This window comes from Cryptomeria japonica, chromosome 7 (assembly GCF_030272615.1).
Source record: "Cryptomeria japonica chromosome 7, Sugi_1.0, whole genome shotgun sequence".
NCBI lineage: Eukaryota > Viridiplantae > Streptophyta > Pinopsida > Cupressales > Cupressaceae > Cryptomeria > Cryptomeria japonica.
The window spans coordinates 654794979-654818354 of record NC_081411.1 but is presented as its reverse complement, the minus strand read 5'-3'; the positions used below and the strand labels follow the sequence as shown (position 1 = coordinate 654818354).

General features: G+C 37.2%; 1 protein-coding gene across 7 annotated transcripts in view; it reads right to left on the bottom strand.

The window, feature by feature from the left end:
• LOC131071205 (uncharacterized) overlaps positions 1–23376 on the bottom strand; it is a 199843-nt gene that overhangs the window by 36293 nt on the left and 140174 nt on the right. For all 7 annotated transcript variants that reach the window (XM_058006942.2, XM_058006934.2, XM_058006936.2 and 4 more), the window contains 9 exons: positions 23080–23189; positions 22869–22961; positions 6453–6581; positions 6077–6210; positions 4533–4625; positions 3960–4052; positions 3670–3746; positions 2744–2930; positions 2498–2572 (listed from right to left, as the gene is read on the bottom strand). In XM_058006942.2, the coding sequence (XP_057862925.2) occupies positions 2498–2572; positions 2744–2930; positions 3670–3746; positions 3960–4052; positions 4533–4625; positions 6077–6210; positions 6453–6581; positions 22869–22961; positions 23080–23189 (991 nt within the window). The remainder of the gene's footprint in view (positions 1–2497; positions 2573–2743; positions 2931–3669; positions 3747–3959; positions 4053–4532; positions 4626–6076; positions 6211–6452; positions 6582–22868; positions 22962–23079; positions 23190–23376) is intronic.

The window sequence follows — 23376 nt, the reverse complement described above, 5'->3', positions numbered from 1 at the left end:
ATAATATAGCTGTCACATTATTCATTTCTGGTGGCTATATTTATATATAATATAGCAGTATCGTTTTTCGAGACTCAGCTGAATACTTTTGAGTCGATCTACATTAACCTACTTTTCATAACTAAAACGTTTCACAAGAACCCATTTTCTCACGAGCAGGCATAATCCATTTGGCACCCACTGGATCTAGGTGATTTTCACAAGGATGAAGCACCAGAATTTCCTAAGGGGTCACCCTTCCCAACAGAAATCCAGCTCAAGCTTGTCCCCTTCTTAGCTTTCTACCCAATTACTATGGAAGATTACTAAAGAAAAGGGGATCACTTGGAGCAGAGCTATTAAGAAATGTCTTTGTGGGTGACAGCACACATGAAAATTGAGAATTTGAGAGGTGGTGCGAGAAAAACATGATGTTAATGATAAAGCTAACCCAAGGATTAGAGTGGGATTTTCCAAAACATATGTCGAACATAAAAGTTCTAGTCATACTATTGATTTCTATGGTCACCAAAACAAATGCCCAAAATATGGAAAATGCTAGTCATTCAACCCTTTTATTATGACTATGCTGCTAAGGATAATAACAGCCTGTCATTCAAAATGTGATGGTGACCTCTGTGTAAGTGCCATTGCACCAATATTTCAACTTTATTCGATGTTGATATAGCCTATGTCAATAAAACTACCCTAGAAATAGTAACAATTGGTTAAAGGCTATGTTACTAAATCAGAAGAAAAACAGACATACATGAGTAGGATTTGATTTTGAATCGCCTGTGATTTGTCGAAAAATGATGTTTTTGATAAAAATCTAAACCAAGGATTAGCATGTAATAAGCCAAAACATGTGTCAAACATAAAAGTTCTAGTCAAACCATTGTTTTCCATAGTCACCAAAGCATATGTCAAAATATGGTAAGTGACCCTTTTATTGTGAGTCTGTGATTAAGCTTCTAAGGATCACAACAACCTGTCATTCCGAATGCAATGGTGAGCTCTGTTTAAGTGCCATTGCACTAATATTCTAACTTTATTCAATGTTGCATTTAGCCCATGTTCAATAAAACCACTCTAGAAGTGGTAATAATTGTTTGAGGATTACATTACAAATTGGCAGGGAAACCAGACATTCCTGGGTAGGATTCATTTTAAAATCAGAATCAGGTTTGGAATTGCCTGTGGAACCATCCACGGCACTTTATTTTGCAGGTGGATTCATTTCATATCTTTCATGAGTGCACTGAGGCAATTCCAACTTTATTTTGAGGCAATTTCCATGTATTCCATCTGAAGAACATTGCCCATATCTCTATCACAAGTCACAATAAACCATTTTGCAAGGCAAACCCAGACAAATCTGAACAGTTGTTTTAATTTTTTGTATGCACAGATATTTACCTTTCATTGCTGTGTTTTGTGAGGGTTGTTTCGTCCCTTTCTTGTGAGTACTGTATTCATGGTGCTTGGTTTGTGTTTTGCCCTTCCCCACATGGAAATTCCTTTTAACAAGTACAAGAAAACAAACATCAAATGCTCTGTTGTTGCAGCAGCTGCTTACATTTAAATATGTGCATAACTTAAATCTGCCCATTTCATCTTGAATTTGCAGAAAGAAGGGAAGGAATCCCTGTCCTCAGATCCTCAGCTACCATCAATGGTGCACAAACTTTTCAGCTTGATTCGAGGAGATGCTTTTGCTGTTTTCTTTTTGTTGTTGTTGTTAAGGTTCTTGTTAAACTTAAATTTTAGATATAAATCTATAAGTTATTATTGATAATAATAAATTAGTAATATATACTAATATTTATTAATATTAGCTTCACTTAGAATTTCATTATCATATATTAACTTTAATATTGTTTAAGACTCAAATATTCTTGTACATTAAAAAATACTAGGAAATACATATATCACCTCCAACATTTCTGTTTTTAGACTGCAAGTATGTCTATATTTATGATTTTTGTTTGTTTTTTGTACAGATATACTCAGAACATACCCAGCACCAGGAAAAATTGTGTACTGGCATACCATACCCATGTGCCAGTACCAGTCCCTGATTCCAATTCAGAAACTTAGGTTGATGGTTAACTAAAGCTTATTTGAATTTGCCAAAACATTCACTTGAATCTGACCTAAAAGAATTTGGAAGCATAGCTCCTAAAACCAACCAAACTCTTTTCCTGTAAATCAGGTCTGGATTAGAAATTACCCCGTAAAGATGTCTATTTATAACATAATTTCCCTGTAAAGATGTCTTCTCACAAAACAAAGGAAAGTAACCCAATGCCTTGCAGTCCTATCTCACAAAATTAAAATATTAAATCAGCTTGAAGGAGGCAAAATTTTAACCATTGTTGTCCTAGTTACCCTGCAAACCATAATCTGCTCCATATTCAATACTTATTGATTGCACTTGTTTCCTCTCATATAGAAAGACATTAACCAAACAATGTAATACAAACAAAACAATCTCACAAGCACCACCCTCACTTACAGCCTGAGTATTACTAAGAGCTTCAATTGCTTGTTGCCGTTCTTCATGCATATCTTGTGTCATAATTGGTATATCCTGCACAAGATGAAGTTGAATATTAAAGATGTATGATATCCGTAGGGAAGAAATGTTTACTAATTTAAAAGGAACTAAATGCAGCTAATAGATCCAAACACTTATTCGCAAAACATAAGACAGGTATATGTTCTAAATATCCAATATTATTTCTTTTTGATGCTCCGCAACCTGTGTAAAGGGTGCATGCAGCCTCTTGAAGGCCTTCAGTAACATCATATCTCCTACTGGTCCAGCTGAGCCCCTTTGTTCATAATACAAAGGTCCATTTTCAAGACTAGTTTTAGGTTGAAAACTGTTGCATAAGTCAGATCCTGAAAGCTTTGAATTGTCAACATCTTTTTCAACTTCAGTGGACCTAAACAAATAAATAAAAAGTATAATTTAAATAAAGCTAACTAAAGAAAAGATGTTTCTGCTATTATAGTTTTCAAAAATGAACAAATCTTAAGCCACTTAGCATAACTAATGCATGCAAAGATAATATTGAATGTGGTATACTAAGTTTCTAGTTCTACACAAAACACAAATTGAACAATATTCTCTCACAAACACTTTAAACATCTAGATTTGATTCCTTTCAAAAAGAAGCTACTTAATGGACCATCATTAAATTGTACAGATAAAGTGCTACTTCATTCCATCAAAATTGAAATGAGCATATGGTCTCTAAAGCATTGTTAATAGCCAATAGGTAATTAATCATGCAATACATAAATATCTTCCATTGTTAAAATTATACACATACTCGTTTAACCTCCACATTGATAAAGAAAAGAACAATGATGAACAAAAATTAAATTAATAAACTAATTTAAACACCTGCAATGACAAATAAACATATCTAGGTAGGTAAGAAAATTTGCATGCACAATATGAACAAGACAGTGATATTTGAGTTAAAACAAAAACCACCATAGCTGATGGGAAGTCAATAAAGTTTTTAAACCAGATGTCACAATCAAATTTACATTTCAATCATTTCTGTCCAAATGATAGTTTATTTTTTTACTCTCTATATATGTGGACACTGAATCCTTACATAAGTTATACTTAGAAATAAAGCAACAAAAATGATTCTCACTTGTAAATTTCACCTGCCACGTTCTCCATCTAGTATATCCTTAGAAGTATGCTGGCATTTTTCACCCCTCTCCAGTGATTTGAGCTCTTCCTGATTCCTCGATGTTACAGAAAATCAGAAAACAAAATCTATTTTTACATAATGAGGCAACAACCATCCCAAAAAACATTTAAAATCTTGAAGTAGTTTAAGTTTTAAAAACCAATGAATACAGGCATATACAGACAAAGTGGAAAAACACAACTACTGAAATGAGTTGAATTTAAAAGGAATGTTAACTGGTATGCATCCTAAATTACATACCACTTCAGCATTTTGTTGCTCCCGTACTTTGCTTTCACTGGTGTTGCTGATTTTACTGCCCTCTAATATGTTTTTGTTGATGCCTACAGCAAGCTGACATGTTACAAAAACAGAAAAAATAGAGTAAGCTAATTCCCACATATATAGATTCAGAAGCATTCTGTCCAGTATCCCACATATACATGGTAGACCAACGAGAATGGGCTAAACAGAATTGCCACCCATTTGCTACCTCAATAACATGGGATGTTTAATCCAAGCACAGGAATACAATCAGGGAAAAAGAAAGAAATTGTAATAACTACTAAAAGTCAATTAATTGGGCTCAAAAGAACCAGTTAATGTAGAAAAATACTAGGGTTAAAAAAAGTCCAGGAAGTTAAATGAATAATTAGAAACTAAACAGGGTAAGCATCAACATAACCATAGGGGTAAACCTAAATAGATAAACCCTAGCAATTTGATCCTAAGAGCAATATAACAAGGAGAAGACCCATCAGTGGAAAAACACAACTATAGAAATGAGTTGAATGTACAAGGAGTGTTATATAATATGCATCCTAATTTACATACCACTTCAGCATCTCCTTGCTCCCGCAGTTTGCTTTCAATAATATTGCTGGCTTTACTGCGCTCTGATATTTTCTTGTTGATGCATACAGCAAGCTGTCATGTTTAAAAAACAAAACAATATAAAGTAAAACTGGTGCACATAAATAGATCCAGATGCATTATACCCAATATCATACATCAATGGTAGGCCAATTAGAACAGGCTACACATAAAAATGCTAATCATTTGCTGTCGGAAATTTTGTCCAAGCACACAAATACAATCAGTAAAAAGGAAAGAAATTATATTAGTGTCCAATGATTACCAAAAGTTAGTCAATGGGACTCAAAAATACCATTTAATGTAGAAAAGTACTAGGGTAAGAAAGAATACAGGGAGTCAAAAGAGTAAATTTGTCCAAGCACACAAATACAATCAGTAAAAAGGAAAGAAATTATATTATTGTCCAATAATTACCAAAAGTTAGTCAATGGGACTCAAAAATACCATTTAATGTAGAAAAGTACTAGGGTAAGAGAGAGTACAGGGAGTCAAAAGAGTAATTAGATACTAAACGATGTAAGCATCAACTAACCATATGGGTCAACCCAAATAGATAAACCCTGCAAATTATCCTAAGAGACATATACAAAGGAGAAGATTCCTTGAGGACACAAAATCAAAAAACACAAAATCAAAAAACACAAAATCTGGAGACCAAGACAGGAAATCAATGTTATCACATGTTTGTATTAAAGCTCAGAGAAAAATTCACAGCTTTGTCATGTATTGTAGGGACAATACAAGATCCAATATTGTCTATAGGAAAATGTCAAGAGAAAAAGACGGTAGGCTTGACATTCCTAGGACCAAACCCAGTGGTCCACCTAGAAACTTCCTACCACACAAGGTCAATTCACCTCCAAAGTTAAAGAAAAACTGATAATATGTGCTTCTTCTCATAGTCCAAACTGATAGAAAGGAGAGTACCCTCCACCACATACAGCAATTGATAAACAAAATCTGCTACAAAAGTGAGAGCACTGAGATACCTTAATGGAAAAAGATGAATATGGACATCATCTCAATCCTATCCCAAACTGTATAAAAATAAACGCTATTGCAGGGCACATCCCCTGGGGCGCCGGATCTGGGCCTGGTTCGAACCCAGTTCAGGTCCGGGTTTAGTTCCTCTGCGGGTTTGAGGAGGGTTCACCATTTTGGGGCCTGGTTCATCCTGGGAAAACCCAGACACCCAGGCACCAAAAACAAACAAAAATTTGCAATTCTCAAACCTTTCTTGGGACCCAGTTTGACTTCAATGCCATGAAAACCCTAAAAGTGACCATTAAAACCATAGAAACGAGACTCGCATGGACTTGCCCTGAATATATACATGAAATATAACATTTAAGTATAATCTCTTTTTCCTTTCTTATACTTTACATCACATTATATGATACAAACCACTCATTCCAGAGAGACCCTCCTCAAAAAACCATATCTACCATAAGGATAAAGAGTAATCAATAGATTTAGAATAATTTTGCCAAGTATTAGCATACCATTTGTAACTTCTGATGCACTAAAGAACAACTAAGGTCAATGGTTCCATCGCTTGCCATTCTTGGTAAGGGCACTAACTCTTCCCAACACCAGCGCACCTCTCGCAAAAACTCTATCCACAACACAGAGATTGCTGGCATACATATAAAGACAAATGCAGAAAAGATATGTGAAATGCTATCACAGCTTATAACTTGTGCATTTCCATATAGACAAAAGATAATATAAATGCTTATTATACTAACCAATCCAACATCCATCAGTTATCTACAGACCAATAAATTTCTAACCAATAGAGCAAATAAAAATTGGACAAAGAAATTTTCCATAATATTTAAAACTTAAGGGACAGGTAGTCTAATCGTTTTTACATACCTCGTATATTGCAACTTCCAAACCAAAGTGAATGAAGACAAAACTGAGCAAACAAAGACTCAAGTGGGGCTCCTTTAATGGCCAGTGCATGCTTATGGCAACTTGAACTAAATTTTGATATTGTAGGTCCTGCAAAATAATAAGAGATCTTTGAATGCACCCCGAATAAACAGCCATCCAGTTTAAAAGAACAAACTCAAATTTGTATAGCCTTGAATGCATTTAGGATAACTGTATAGAAATGAGAACATATAAAGGACAATGTGGAAGTTAACTACAATGCTATCCTGAACAATAGAGAGTTTGTGCAAAATTAATCTGCGCAGTACGGCAATTAAAATTATAAAGACTCTTTTCCAAACTTGGTGAGCTATGTAAATACATTAGAAATCTTCCTGGCTTGGTCCACATTGACATGCACTTAATGTAAGTCTAAAGTAGCATGGAAAAACAGCAAATCCAAAAAGCATCTCAAGGTAGTAAAATGTACTCAATATATTTCCTTGTTTACTCAAGCTAGCCATGCTAGTGATCTGTTTGCTAATATTAAAATTCTTTTGGACATTGTTTTGGAAAAAAATATAGTGTTTGTCTAACTTGGATCAGTTAAACCAGCTAACTTAGTCACTGAATATTCTTGTGAGGAGATATCCTTAAACAAAACACTTTTAATGACTTGTTCTAGCAAGAAACATGACTGGATCAAATTGTAGAGACAGATTGTCAGAGGTGAACACAGACAGATTTATTAACGCTAAACAGAGACAGATATACACTGAGTGACCTAAAGATTCGGGATACTAATGTCATGAAGAAACCAAGAATAGGTGACAAACTCAAACGCATTCAATTCTAATGGTATAGGTCCAAAGGGTCCAACCCAAGTTGAACATGTCCAGTGCAAAGACACTCATCAGAGACAAGTTCGGTCATAGTTAAAAATGTCCAATATAGGACAAAAAGGCAAACATTGCAGAGCTCTGAGAAGTTCAACATTTCAAATTCTTCAGTTTTGGTTAAACAAGACATTTGAGCTCCCCTTTAATGTTCTTGTTCTTGTTCATTACATATCTCCAAGAGAGATCTTTGTAAAGGGGGAAATTAATGATCTTCCTTAAAACTTTCTTAGCAAAATTGGTTGAATTGAATTATTATTGATCCAACCCATGAGACTTAGTGCAAGTAGGTAAGTCTAAGAGAAATCACAAGGCCTGTATGGTGTTTGGCATTGGTCTTTGTGCAACAGAAGTTGATGAAGGCCTCTAGAAGGTAATAAGCCATTGTAACAGCTTGTGAGAAAGGGGCTTGACAGGGAGACTGATAACTCTTATGAAGTGCTATCCCATTTAGGGTTTCTCAAAGTCATATGTTGTGTTATTCATTCAGATGTGTGTTATGCTCTTTATTTGTTGATGCCTGCTTCCTTGCATAAATAGGAACTCCTTTTCCATAATTCCATGCATGAAACACCAACTTCACCAATCAATGTGCATTAAGGTTGAATAAGTTTTGTTTATGTAACGTATGTATAGTTAGACTGTCCACACTAATTATGGATCATCTCTCCGAAGACAGAAAATATTGTTTTGACATATATCACATCCTTCTAACCTCCATATTTGGATATAGACAATAAATGCTATGAAATGGTGAAAATTCCAGAGGTAATCAGAGAAAACTAACAACTTCCTGAGGACTGTTTACCTACCTACGTATTCAAGTACATGACCTACCTGCAATTTGACTAACCAACACTATGACATATTTCTGTTGATAGCTCCTTTACAAAAGAAATATATGATGGTAAAACAAGGGTTCTTCAACAATGCGTGTTGCTATACTCCTAGTTGAGATAACCTGAGACACCATCCAAAGAAATTGAGTGGTGATGTAACTAAGCCAATACAATCCACATAGACCCTTCCAGTCATGGACATTATAAAGGAAGAATTGGTGTAAAACTAATTACTATTAGAGATATTATTTCATAATGTTTTCCACATCATATGCCAATCTCAATTACAAATATATAGGCTAAATCATGGTAACCGTGTGCACTAAAATAGCACTCACAGGTTTAACCATATAACAAATATTAGCTTGAATAGATTAACAACCTATAACAATACAAACAAAATAACAAACCATACATGAGAGGAGAGAAAGATGGAATACCCAACATTCCCACCTTATTACATCATTGTTTTAAATTACTAATAAGAGAACTCTGAAATGTTTCAAACTTCACACGTGCAAGAGGCTTGGTGAAAATATTATTTTGTTGAACATGTTTTCTTGATCGTCGACTTCAATATGCTTGGTCCGTTCATGAAATACTAGATTATGAACAAGCTTAAGAACACCTTGATTGTCACAATAGAGGACTGTAGGCTGGTTTTGTGGTACCCCCAATCCTTCTAATATGTGACATAGCCAAACTGCTTCACACACTGCTGCACTATATTCCGCCTCTATTGAAGAACGAGTAACTGTGGCCTGCTTCTTACTTCCCCAAGAAATAGGCCTTGACCCTAGGAAGAAAACAAATTCAGAAGTGGATTTGCTATCATCAGCAGACCCTGCATAATCTGCATCTATATATCCTGTCAAGAAGAATTGATCACTCTTTTTATATTCCAAACCATGATCCATTGTACCATGTATATACCTTAAGACCCTTTTTGCTGTATTCTAATGGGACATTTTTGGTTCTTACATGAATCTTGATAGATAATTAACAACAAAACTAATGTCTGGTCTAGTATAAGTCAGGTAAATCAAACCTCCAATCATCTGACCATAGAGAGTTGCATTCACTTGAGATTCTGTGAGAAGATGTATCAGATGTAGATAGCTGCAAACCTGATTCCATAGGTGTTGACATGGGTTTGGAATCCACCATTCTGAACTTCTCAAGCAATATCTTGGCATATTTTCTTTTTGATACAAAGATATGGTGATTTGTTTGACATACCTGTAGTACCCCTCCTCTTTTGAATTCATTAGACTCATTTTATTATTGTTTACTTTCAGTGGATATTACCATGATGTGTTATTCAGACTTATATGACATTATTTCATGCTTTATCTGGATATGAGATGCATAATTTATTTGCAGTATTTCAGTACTTGTGATTTATGGCATTTTATGGATTATTGCTATGTACTGACACTTTATTTTATCTATGCAATGTGAAATTATATGTTGCGTGTTTGGGAGTGTATTGGATGCAAGGGGATGATTTTCATTCACTCACTCCGGTGAGACAGGGAACGTCGCGATTCTCCTTCATCGGTGTGTATGCCATGTTTTCTATATTGTATATATGCATGTGTGGTTCGGTGATGCAGGATATTGCAGGTACAAGTACTGGATATCGTCTCCACCTGGCTTCACAGGTTTGAGCGTGCCTTATATTTATCGATGGAAGTGGAGGAGGTAGTAGTTGACCCTATTTTAACCAGTTACACTCTTGTGAGTGTCGTCAGTTGGTCGTCCTGTCAGTTTGTTCGGCCTTCGTGTATTGTCGTTTGACTTTTTATGAGTCTTTGCTTGGGGTTTGTTCAATTTGTGTGTTTTATTGGATTTAATTAATTAATTAAATTTATGGAGTTATCTCATAGTTGGTATTTTTGAATTATGTATTTTATGCATTGAGATTATAAATTTAATTAATTAAAAGAAGTTATTAAATTAAGTTGCAAGCTGCATGATATTAGAAATATATTTTATTTAAATTTTAGTGAAAAATAAATTAGATTAATTTCATTTATTGTTTCCTAGAATTTTAAATAAATAAAAGAATAACAGAATAAATAAATGAATAAAAGAATAAATTAGAATTAAAGTATTGCTTTGATTCCTTTTTTAGGAAATTAATTAATTTGCATGAAAAAAGAAAAGAAAAAAAAAAGTTTTTTGCTTATTGCATGTTAATTTATTCCTTTGTTAGGAATTAGAAAAGAAAAATAAAATTGCTTTCAATTACTAAAATTAAATATTAGGGTTTTTGGGAAAAATATATGCAACCTAGAATTTTAGTTTAAAAGGGGAATATATCTTTTTATTTTTGGGGAAGTCACGGAAAAGAGGCAAAGATTTTGGTGAAGAAAAATTGTTTGGAGCTTGTTGAAGGATTGAATCTCTCTTACAAAGTTCTTCCAGGAAAGCTATACCAGGTTGGGTGGCTTCTTCTGGTTGTTTTTTTTTAAAGAAAATATTTTATTTCTTCTCTCTTTCTGAAAAATGTGTGTTAAAGTATTTGTCAAATCTAAAATCATTTCTGGTTATTTCTTGTTCTTGGCTAAAGTCCATTCCTGAAATTAGTTTCTAGTTTATGGAAAGAAGTTATTTCCTGGGTGTTTGTAGATTAAATTTTGGGGAAATTGGGAAAAGTTAATATGGCAAATTTTGCCAAGATTTTTATTGTGCATGAAAATTCCAAGATTTGGGAGAAATGGGATTTACCAGAGAAAATATTCCCTCTTGTTTGATTTTTGTTTTGATATTTGGCTATGGCAGTCCTTTTTACTATTTGTGTATCTCTGTATAATTATTTAGTTACTATGGTAATAAATTTATTGGGTTATTAAAGTTATGGGGAAATTGTTTTATTTAATTATTTATGGGGAAAATTGTATTAAATAAATTTGTGCGAAATAAATTTTATTGGAAAATGAAATTTATTATATTTTTATACAATTGTAAATATAAAAAAAAAAACTTTGGTTTTGGGGAGGTCGGTAGCAACTACCAACGGTAGTACAGCTACCGTACTACCGTCGGTAGCACCTGCTACCGCACGGTAGCAGGTACTACACGTACCGCATGGTAGCAGGTACTATAGTAGGTAGCAGGCGCTACCGCCGATAGTACTGCTACCGTAGGGAAGTTGTAGTACCGTTGGTAGTTGCTACCGACCTCCCCAAAACCAAAGTTTTTTTTTTCATTTTTTTTTTTTATATTTACAATAGTATAAAAAATATAATAAATTTCATTTTCCAATAAAATTTATTTCTCACAAATTTATTTAATACAATTTTCCCCATAAATAATTAAATAAAACAATTTCCCCATAACTTTAATAACCCAATAAATTTAATTGAAATTAAATTTATTACCATAGTAACTAAATAATTACACAGAGATACACAAATATTAAAAAGGACTACCATAGCCAAATATCGAAACAAAAATCAAACAAGAGGGAATATTTTCTCTGGTAAATCTCATTTCTCCCAAATCTGCAATTTTCATGCACAATAAAAATCTTGGCAAAATTTGCCATATTAACTTTTCCCAATTTCCTCAAAATTTTAATCTACAAACACCCAAGAAATAACTTATTTCCATAAACTAGAAACTAATTTCAGGAATGGACTTTAGCCAAGAACAAGAAATAACCAGAAAGGATTTTAGATTTGACAAATATTTTAGCACACATCATTCAGAAAGAGAAGAAATAAAATATTTTCTTTAAAAAAAACAACCAGAAGAAGCCACCCAACCTGGTATAGCTTTCCTGGAAGAACTTTGTAAGAGAGATTCAATCCTTCAACAAGCTCCAAACAATTTTTCTTCACCAAAATCTCTGCCTCTTTCCCGTGACTTCTCCAAAAATAAAAAGATATATTCCCCTTTTAAACTAAAATTCTAGGTTGCATATATTTTTCCCCAAAACCCTAATATTTAATTTGAGTAATTGAAAGCAATTTTATTTTTCTTTTCTAATTCCTAACAAAGGAATAAATTAACATGCAATAAGCAAAAATCTTTTTTTTTTCTTTTCTTTTCTCATGCAAATTAATTAATTTCCTAAAAAAGGAATTAAAGCAATACTTTAATTCTAATTTATTCTTTTATTCATTTATTTATTTATTTGTTTTGTTATTCTTTTATTTATTTAAAATTCTAGGAAACAATAAATGAAATTAATCTAATTTATTTTTCACTAAAATCTAAATAAAATATATTTCTAATATCATGCAGCTTCCAACTTAATTTAATAACTTCTTTTAATTAATTTAATTTATAATCTCAATGCATAAAATACATAATTCAAAAATACCAACTATGAGATAACTCCATAAATTTAATTAATTAATTAAATCCACTAAAACACACAAACTGAACAAACCCCAAGCAAAGACTCATAAAAAGCCAAACGACAATACACGAAGGCCGAACAAACTGACAGGACGACCAACTGACGACACTCACAAGAATGTAACTGGTTAAAATAGGGTCAACTACTACCTCCTCCACTTCCATCGGACAAATATAAGGCACGTTCAAACCTGTGAAGCCAGGTGGAGACTATACCCCATACCTACCCGATACTTGTACCTGCAATATCCTGCATCACCGAACCACACATGCATATATACAATATAGAAAACACAGCATACACACCGATGAAGGAGAATCGCGACGTTCCCTGTCTCACCGGAGTGAGTGAATGAAAATCGTCCCCTTGCATCCAATACACTCACAGACACGCAACATATAATTTCACATTGCATAGATAAAATGTTTCAGTACATAGCAATAATCCATAAAATGTCATAAATCACAAGTACTGAAATACTGCAAATAAATTATGCATCTCATATCCAGATAAAGCATGAAATAATGTCATATAAGTCTGAATAACACATCATGGTAATGTATCCACTGAAAGTAAACAATAATAAAATATGAATCTAATGAGTTCAAACAAGGAGGGGTACTACATTCTCCCCCCCAAAACTAGGCTTACTCCTGGAAGCCTAAAACCAAAGTTCCCAGACTCGGACTCAACTCTAACTCGACTCGTGACTCGGCTCGGACTCGGCAATGACTCGGCAACGACTCGGCAAAATAAGAAAACCCTTGAAATTTAGAGATTTTTAACGATTTAAAACTTGTTTCATACACCCATTATTGAATTAAGCTTAAAGACACTATAACATCATCAAATAGAAGCTCTTACGATCTGTGTAGTATCTTGAATATTAAGAATCTAAGATACATTGATAATTGTCACAGCTCTTACGATGTGTGTTCTATTTTTTTTTTGTTATATTTCTCAATACTTTCCACAATCTTATGTTTGCATATTACCAAACAATATCAGAACAGTGATTAGGCCAAAGTCAGGGAACAACTTTACAAAATTGAATTTATTTTACTGGAAATCTTTAGAAAAAACACCTAACTTGCAGACCATTATTTTTTTAGCAATGATTACAAACTGCAAATTATCTGATGCCAATAGAAATAGAATTTTGTGAGATTTCTAGAAAGTGGTCACAGTTAAGAATCCAAGTCATATTAAAAGTTTTATGACCTCCAAAAGTTGGCCTTCCAAACCTGCAGAACTGTGTTTTTTATGTTATAACAGAGACTAAAAGGAGGAAAAACTGTAACTTGCAATACAAATAAGCAAAACCAAGTGTTGTGTTTAACATTGTGAAGGAATTTTCGTACCTACTAGCGTACAAAGTAGTTATATCCAGAATTTTTGGAGGAAAAGGGAACTTATGTAGGTGCATTTTCTAGAAAAAAAGAAAAGCATAATTTCAAAACTGTAGTCAGCAAGCTTATTAACCATGGCAATACCCGAAGAGTCTAAGGATTGCCCAAACAGTGTAAGGACTCATAAAGACAATCTACATGTAACAATAATAAAGGCAAAACTGGTGATTTAGACTCAGGTGAAAAGTGCTCCCTGCATCGTTCTCCATTAGGCTGTTAGATGCAGCAGTTGGTATATGATTCAAGTCTGTATGACAGTGAGTTAAGGATTCAATAGCATTGTTGGTGGGTATGGACTGTCCATGAAATAACCAAAGATCACAGTTTAAACTTTAAAGCCACCCATTCTTCGTGGCAGACTGGCCAGGTCACGGCCCTCGAACTCGGCGAGTCAGGGAGTGACTCGCTGACTCGGCGAGTCACGCCCCCTGACCCGTTCGAGCCCGGGTTAGGATCATCGTGACCCGGCAGGGGTCACCCGGCCCACTGACTCGTGTGACTCGCGTGACTCGCCGCGAGTCACAGAACTCTGCCTAAAACAAATAAGAATACAGCTCTCTCATCTTCGCTGCATCCTCCCAAGTCGTCGAGGTCTCATCATTTGGGTCCCATAGGACCCTTACCTGGTCGATGGTGCGACCCCTGAGGATCAAATCCCGACGCTGAAGAATGCGCACAGGCTCCATGGCAAGTTGCCTGTCCTCGACCTGCAAAGAGTTCCAATCAAGAATATGTGTCACATCAGGATGATAAGGTCGAAGAACTAAAACATGAAATACATCATGGATGCAGGATAGACTTAGTGGCAAGGCAAGACAGTAGGCAACAGGTCCTTTCCTCTCAAGGATCTCAAAAGGGCCAACAAACCGAGGCGCCAACTTAGAACCCTTTCCATAACGGATCGGACTCTTCAACGAACGCACTCTCAAAAACACACGGTCGCCAACAGAAAACTGACGATCTACCTGTTGATATGTATTTTATGCACATGCGAACACAGAATAAAATACCTAAGTATCTTATCCTCTCTTGAACAAAGTTCCCGACTGCTGAAGATCTCGCTGAAGGATCAATCGGAGTAACTCCAAGGTTCTTTATTGTAGGATCTCTACGTGTGGATAAGCTCTCTGTGGTATGATGTGATTTGCTGGAATCACAAGGGGACTTACACTTGATGACTGAACGTTTGATTTGCTTTGAATATTGCTGGAACACAAGATTTTACTAACTAACTGGAAGACAAACAAATGGCAAAAGATACAAGGTTCAGGAAGTCTACTCTACTACCTAGAATGCGAGAAGATGGATGAATGACTAGGTGGATTCCTACTGGGCTGGGTCTCACCATCAGGCTGAACAATTCAACACCAACTCAGTGCGATCTTCTACGGGATGCTTCCAATATGTTTAAATCGTACACCATCTGACAATGATCACCATTCAAGAAAATGCATGAAACAATAGACATGTAACGACTTATGATTAAGCTCATTTCATTCCAATTGACCACACAAGGTGTCCTTACAATCAGTAAAAAGCTAGTGGTATGGATTAAACGGATTCCACACAGGTGCATTCAACAATTTCCTTCATTCGATCTAATCATCTACCATCTAGAATTGAAGATTCAACAAGAAACCATGCATATTGCAAGAAACGACACACTTCACCATTACTTCAATGAGAATGGAGTTTGTTTACAATCAATGGCAACAATTTCTTGCCTTGTCCTCCTATTCTACTCTAATTGCTACTCTATCAACTGACTATTCACCTTCTAACTACTCTCTATCTATCTTCTATTCTTATACTTTAAGTTATATTCCATATATACTTTCAGGATGTTTGAGAGTGGTTTCAAACCTCCCAGAGCCATATTGCAAAATCTAGTTTTTGGAGGTTTTTCAGTTTCCAGACTTAGTCAAATTTCAGGATCAGGACATTCCAGACTTGGCCAAATTTCAGGATCAGGACTTTCAAACTTAGCCAAATTTCAGGATCAGGACTTTCCAGACTTAGCCAAATTTCAGGATCAAGACTTTCCAGACTTCATCACTTATCAACTTGATCTAACTCAAGCAGAACCTGCTATCCAAGTGATCCCCTTGGCGACACTCGAAAGTGCAAAGGCTAACAGACAAAACCCTAAAAGACCTAGAAAACAAACCCTAGAAAGCAAAAACGCAGGGGTGCCCATTCGCAATGGGGCGATGTGTGAAATGGTCACGACACTACCCTAGGAGCATCTGCATACTTCTTCTGCCTATCCTGTGCAGCTACCAAATGCTCAAGAATCTGCTCCACCTGCTGCTCCATCTCTAGAAGAATATCCGGTCCTATAAGCACCCTGTCCTCTACCCGATCCCAACTCAAAGGAGTGCGGTAAGGACGACCATACAATGCCTGAAAGGGGGAAATACCTATGGAGCTGTGATATCCATTGTTATAAGCAAACTCCACTAGATAGATATAATCCTCCCAGCGCAACTGCTGGTCCATAACATACATGCGAAGCATGTCCTCCAAAACCTGATTCATTCGCTCGATCTAACCATCTGTCTCTGGGTGATAAGCTGAACTAAAGTTCAACTGAGTCCCCAAAGCATGCTGAAGTGAGGTCCACAATGCTGAGGTAAAGACAGGATCTCTATCAGAGATGATCCGCCTCGGAATCCCATGCAATCTCACCACATCTTCCAAGAAGACTCGTGTCACCATTGCTGCCATATAGGAAGCTCGAATAGGAACAAAATGAGCAACCTTAGTCAATCTGTCAACAATGACCATGATGGCATCATGATGACGCGAAGAGACAGGCAACCCAACAATGAAATCCATGGAAATGATATCCCACTTCCAATCCGGTACCAAATTAGGCTATAAAAGCCCTGTCGAGTGCTGATGCTCTGCCTTCACTCGCTGACATTCTAAACATCTTGACACAAAAACAACAATGTCGCGTTTCATACCAGCCCAATGATAAACCTGTCTAAGATCTGCGTGCATCTTCTTGACACCTGGATGTGCCGAGTAAGGCGCACGATGGGCCTCAGTCATGATCAAAACACGAAGATCCTCTAAAGGAGGTACATAGATCCATCCAAGGTGATGAAGAAGTCCATCTGCCTCAAGGTTATATCCAGAAAATCTACCCTCTAAAGACCTCCCGGACTCTATCACGACTCTAACATCCTGATACCAAGTATCCTGAGGAAGAACTCCAAGAATCCTCTCTCTCAAGTCTACTCCAAGGGACAATGCTGAAACTTCATGCCGCCTACGACTCAAAGAATCTGCCACTACGTTCTCTTTCCCCTAAATATAACGAACCTCAAAATCATACTCGCAAAAGAATTCCATCCATCTCTGCTGTCGAGCATTCAAGTTCGGTTGCGTGAATATATATTGCAGATTACGGTGATCACTATGCAGCTCAAACCGACGCCCTAACAGGAAATGCCGCCATCTAACCAAAGCATGAACTACAGCTGCCAACTTTAAATCGTGAACTGGATAGTTTAGCTCGTGGTTCTTGAGTTTGCGAGACTCATAAGCAACCACACATCCATCCTGCATAAGCACTGCACCTATACCTTCCAAAGAGGCATCTATGCATACCATAAAATCTTTAGATGGATCAGGAACTGCCAAAATCGGAGCACTGACAAGGAGTTCCTTCAAGGTTCGAAAAGCTGCCTCACACTGCTCTGATCAAACAAACTTCTTCCCTTTCCTCTGAAGAGAAGTAATCGGGTGTCCTATCCGGGAAAAGCCCTGAACAAAGCGACGGTAATATCCGGCCAAACCCATAAAACTCCTAACTTCTGAAACGTTGGTCGGCACTGGCCAATCAACAATGGCTTGGATCTTTGAAGGATCCACGGATATACCTTCTCCCGAAACCACATGACCAAGATAGTTCACCTCAGACTGGAAGAAGTCACACTTCGCCAAATTGGCATAAAACTGATTCTCCTTCAAGCACTGCAATACCTGACGTAAGTGACCCTCATGCTCTTCCATAGTTCTAGAATAAATCAGAATGTCATCCAAGAATACAATGACGAAACGATCTAGGTAGGTGCGAAAAACCCCATTCATGAGGCTCATGAAAACTGAAGGCGCGTTCGTCAACCCAAATGGCACCATTGTGAACTCATAGTGACCATAACGAGTACAAAACACTGTCTTATGAATATCTGCATCCTGAATGTGCAACTGATGGTACCCAGATTTCAGGTCAATCTTAGAGAACACCTTGGCACCCTTTACCTGATCGAAAAGATCATCTATACGAGGCAATGGATATCGATTCCAGATGGTTACCTTATTCAGCTGTCGGTAATCAATGCATAACCGAAGAGAACCATCTTTCTTCTTAACGAAGATAACAGGCGCACCCCAAAGAGAAACACTAGGACGAATGAATCCCTTGGCCAACAATTCCTCTATCTGCAACTTCAACTCACTCAACTCCTGAGTAGTCATCCGATATGGAGCTCTCGAAATAGGTTCTGCACCAGGAACCAAATCAATGCGAAAGTCTATGTCTCGCTTCGGAGGCATACCAGGAATATCCAATGGAAACACATCAGCATACTCTCGAAGAATAGGGTGACCATTATGAGTGATTTCTCGACTCTTTGACTCATCCACATCCTCAAGAGTAACTGCAAAAAGCTGACACCCTCTACGCATGCACCGCTTAAGTTGCATAGCGGAAATCATACGTAGGGATATCGGTCTCTGAACTCCAACAATCTCCACTTCCCTGCCAAGGTCATCTAAACACTCCACTGTCTTCTTGCAACAGTCTACGCGAGCACTGTGAAATGAAAGCCAATCCATTCCCAACACAACTCCATAAGAACCCAAAGGAATGACTCGAAGGTCAACTGAGGTAACTATGGTCCCAAGTTTCAACACTGGGTACTCTGGGTTTGTAGTGAGCCTATTCAACTTGACCTTTTTACTTAGGTCTTAATGTTTGTGTTTCTCTTGTCTTATCCTTGCCATAGATCTGAACCGTTTTCTCTTTTGTGGTGCTAGATCATGGCTAGGAAAGCTAGGGGAGGTGGCCGTACGGGTGGTCGCAAAGGAGGTAGAGGTGGAGGACGGGGCCGTGGTTCTGACCGTCACAGTCCTTCACCACCACCCACTCATGTGAGTGTTGAGCCAGAACAGTCAGTTCATCAGGATCCTTAGCATGCAGAAGAGCAAGTTCCCGAAAGGGAAGAGCTAAGACAGATGTTTTAGGAGATTCTGGTCAGGTTAGGCCCCAGGCCTGAGGTTGATCAGCCTATTCATGCTCAGGCTGAGGAGTCGCATCAGCAAGTTCCAGAGGAGAGAGAGAGGGAGAGATCACCCAGGAGGAGGGAGATTCCAGCTGACCGAGATCCACCTTCTTTGGGTCACATAAAGGACTTGATGAGGTCCAACGCTCCTTTCTTTGATGGTATGGGTACCGGTCTTGAGGCAGAGACCTGGCTTATTAGTTTGGATCGGTGTTTCGCTATGTTCCCATACAGTAGCAACACCAAGGCGAGATGTGCTATCATGCGTCTCGATAGTTTTGCTTCGATCTGGTGGAGACTAGAGGAGGAGAAGATCGGTTTGTGCATTAACACCGTAACATGGGAGTTATTTCTAGAGAGATTCAGGGCACGATTTCTCTCACCCCAATGGAGGCAGACTCGGGCAGATGAGTTCTACGCCTTGCGTCAATATGGTATGACAGTAGAACAGTATGAGCACAGGTTCTATGAGCTCAAACAATATGCCGAGATTGGTAATGATGAGGCTATGCTTGTTCAACACTTCTTGAGAGGTTTGAACGACCGCATCAGTGGAGTGAGGGTGTTTGAGCCACCTTCAGTTGAGATAGCTGTGGCGAAAGCCAGATTGGTTGAGCTGAAATAGGGAGTGCACCTTCCAGTGGGAACAGAGCTCGGGGAAATCCATCCCAGTCAACTGCACCGTTTAGGACTCCTCAGACACCCGCTAAGGGTGGACAGCAGCAGCAACAACAACCATTGAAACTGAAACATTTCCAGGGCCAACAAGGTGGCAACTCTCAGTATAGGAAGAAAAGGAACTGGCAGAGGAGCAAACAGGGGCCTTCAGGGTAGTCCTCGCAGAGTGCATCTCATGCCCCTAGCCGAGGAAGTGTCCAACTGTCTAGTGGGCCGACAGGTAATAGAGGACCAGGTAGGGGAGCTTGCCTCTCTTGTGGGCAGTTTGGTCACATAGCCGCACAGTGCCCTCAGCGTTCCCACCATATAGATAGTTAGAGGCCAGCAGCATCAGAGCCTACAGTGGGAGATGCAGGGAGATCCCATTGAGTGTTTGTAGCGGTGGATGACCGCCAAGCTGATCATCAAGGTACAGTTATTGAGGCAGCAGGTATGTTGCATGGAATCCCTATCTCTGTACTTTTTGACAATAATGCAGTAGCCCGAGATTAATCATGTCAAATGCCTTCTTGAGATCATTTTTGGTTAACTCAACCATTTCTCCCGAGCTGCCTATGATAACTAAGCCATCAACATATACATTAATGATCACAATATCCCCCCCTTGATCCTTGAGGTAGAGATTTGGGTCATATAGATGCCTAGTGAGCCCATGTTGAAGCAAGTGTTCATCAATTTTGATATACCAAGCTCTAGGAGCCTGTTTGAGACCATATAGGGACTTAACAAGTTTGCAAACCTTTTCTTTTTTACCAGGTGTGACATATACCTCTAGTTGGGTCATGTAGACCATTAAAAAATGCACTTTTTACATGCATTTGGTATAGTTTCCATCCAAATTGGGCAGCTAAAGCAAAAATCACTCTAATGGTTTTATCTTTCTAGTGGGACCAAATGTTTCCTCATAGTCTATCCCTTCTTTTTGAGCATAACCCTTGGCTACAAATCTAGTCTTATATTTATCTATACTACCATCTACTTTGTACTTTGTTTTAAAAATCAATTTACAACCAAGTGGTAGATCAACAAGCTCCCAAGTGTTGGTTTTCATCAGAGATTAATACTTTGCATCCATAGCCTCTTTCCAAGGCTTTGACTCTAGTGCTTCCTGAATAGTGGATGGCTCAAAATTGTCAACAACTGAAGTCATTAGTGCAAAGTTTATCTCATTGCGAGCCATGTTGCGAATCCTTGGTCTTGAAGTGGAAGTGTCTGGGACTCCATCCAACTTTGCATCTCGAATGGTACTAGTATACCATTTTGGTAGAGGTTTTGTAACGCTGGCAAGTGTTGATTCGCTATCAACATTCCCATCATTTTTACCATCCATGTTGAATATAGGAGCACTATCTGAAGTAGATGATGATGTGGGAGGAGACTCACTCTTCTCATCATAAATTACATCTCTACTAATATATATCTTCTTTGTTTTAGGATCCATAAGGCGATATGCCTTAGATTCATTGCTATATCCAAGAAGAATACATTGCAATGATTTTTCATCTAGCTTCTTCCTTTTTTGTTTAGGAATGTGCATATAGGCAGTGCATCCAAATACATGAAGATAAGAGATAGAAGGTTTTACCCATGTCCACAATTCTTCTGGCGTGACGTCGTTTTCACACATCGCCCCATTGTAAATGGGGAACCCCGCTTTTTTTCTTTCTAGGATAGTTGTAGTCTTTTTGCTATTAGCCTTTCATTTGGAAGAAGTGTAGTATCTCAGTTGGCTAAGATGTAATCAAGACAAGGAACTCTCTTTAGGATGAAGTGAGGTACAACACTTTCTTTGCTCTCCTAAGCCTCCAACCTGCCTCTCCCAGCACTGCCAATAGATGCCCAAACTCCCATCCTTACCCCCATATTCTTTACTACATGTGGGAATAAAGCTCGATGCACCTACCGTTGTCATTTATTGGTCAAATTTTCAAAGGACATGTGTCCCATCAAATGTAAGTTTATTATTGGTCAAGCATTAAATGCTTTGTAATGGGTGTAACAAGCCCTAATTAGGGTTTCTATCTTTCAATCTTGGCCGTTGATTGTGAATCAATCTGAGCCACTCAATTGTAATAAGAGCACTATATAAGGCTCCACTTCTTCATTTGTAAAAGTTAATAGATGGTGAATAGTTGATCAATAGATAGTTAAGAGTTCACTAGCAATTAGAGCAGAGTAGGAAGAGAAGGCAAAGATTGTTGCCAAGATATTGTTGCAAAAAGCATGTAAACTTCATTGAAGATATGGTGAAATTCGTATGTTGATTCGACAATTTGCATGGTCTCTACTTCTCATTTGATTTCATGTTGTTTAGATGAATGGAAGAACTTTGTGCATGATCAATGGTGAAATTCGTTCATCCATACTACAAACACCTTGCCAATGGTAAAGTGCCCTGCGTAGTCAACTGGATCCATCTTAGCCAAGCTTAACTTCAATTATCACGTCTTCATTGATATGCATCAACTTGATGGTGTCTATGTTTGTGGTGATGATTTGAAAATCATCAAGCTATCCTTAGAAGATCGCACTAGCCTTGTGGAGATGTTCATTGCATGTCAAAGCAAAGCTTAGTTGGGTTTCATCAAAGATTTTCCATCGCTCTTACATTCCTAGAGATATTATTTCAAAATATTTTTCATATCATATGCCAATCTCAATTACAAATATATAGGGTGAATCATGGTAATCGTGTGCACTAAAATAGCAATCACAGGTTTAACCATATAACAATTATTAGCCTGAATAGATTAACAACCTATAACAATACAAACAAAATAACAAACCATACGTGAGAGGAGAGAATGATGGAATACCCAACAATTACAAAAAAGTTCAATATCATTAGAAAATCTAAATATCCTAGTAATCCATTTGTTTTGGTTAGCAAAGAGGTCACAAATAAAAAGAATCGGACTTAGAGCATACCTTCATGAAAAAGGTCTTTAAGAACTCGATCAAGAACAGTAGGTGGAGGAACAGTAAATGATGCAGTCAGTTTCTGAATACGTGGATTCTCAACTGCAAGGTGAGATGATAACTCATGCATGTTTAATAGATGGTGCACGTTTATTATTTAATGAAAAAATCTATTTAAGAACATGAGAAACTCAAATTAAGACAATAATGCAAGACAAACCTGTTGAAAAGTCGTCCATAAATTGTGCATTAAATGAAATGCAAAATGCTTCCACCAAGGCAAGCAATCTGGATGCAAAGCCAACTTGATTATTTCTGCCAGCAGTTTGTCTGCAAAACCAAATCACATCTCAGAATGTTCTCATCAAATTATTTTCATACATTTTACATATTGTAGACTCTATAGGTAAGCATTTGTATTAAAAGGAAAGGCACAAATACTAAAATGAACTGCAAGTCTCCATAAGGAATACAATTTACTTATTCAGTATTCCTAGTTTGAACTTTAAACAAACAC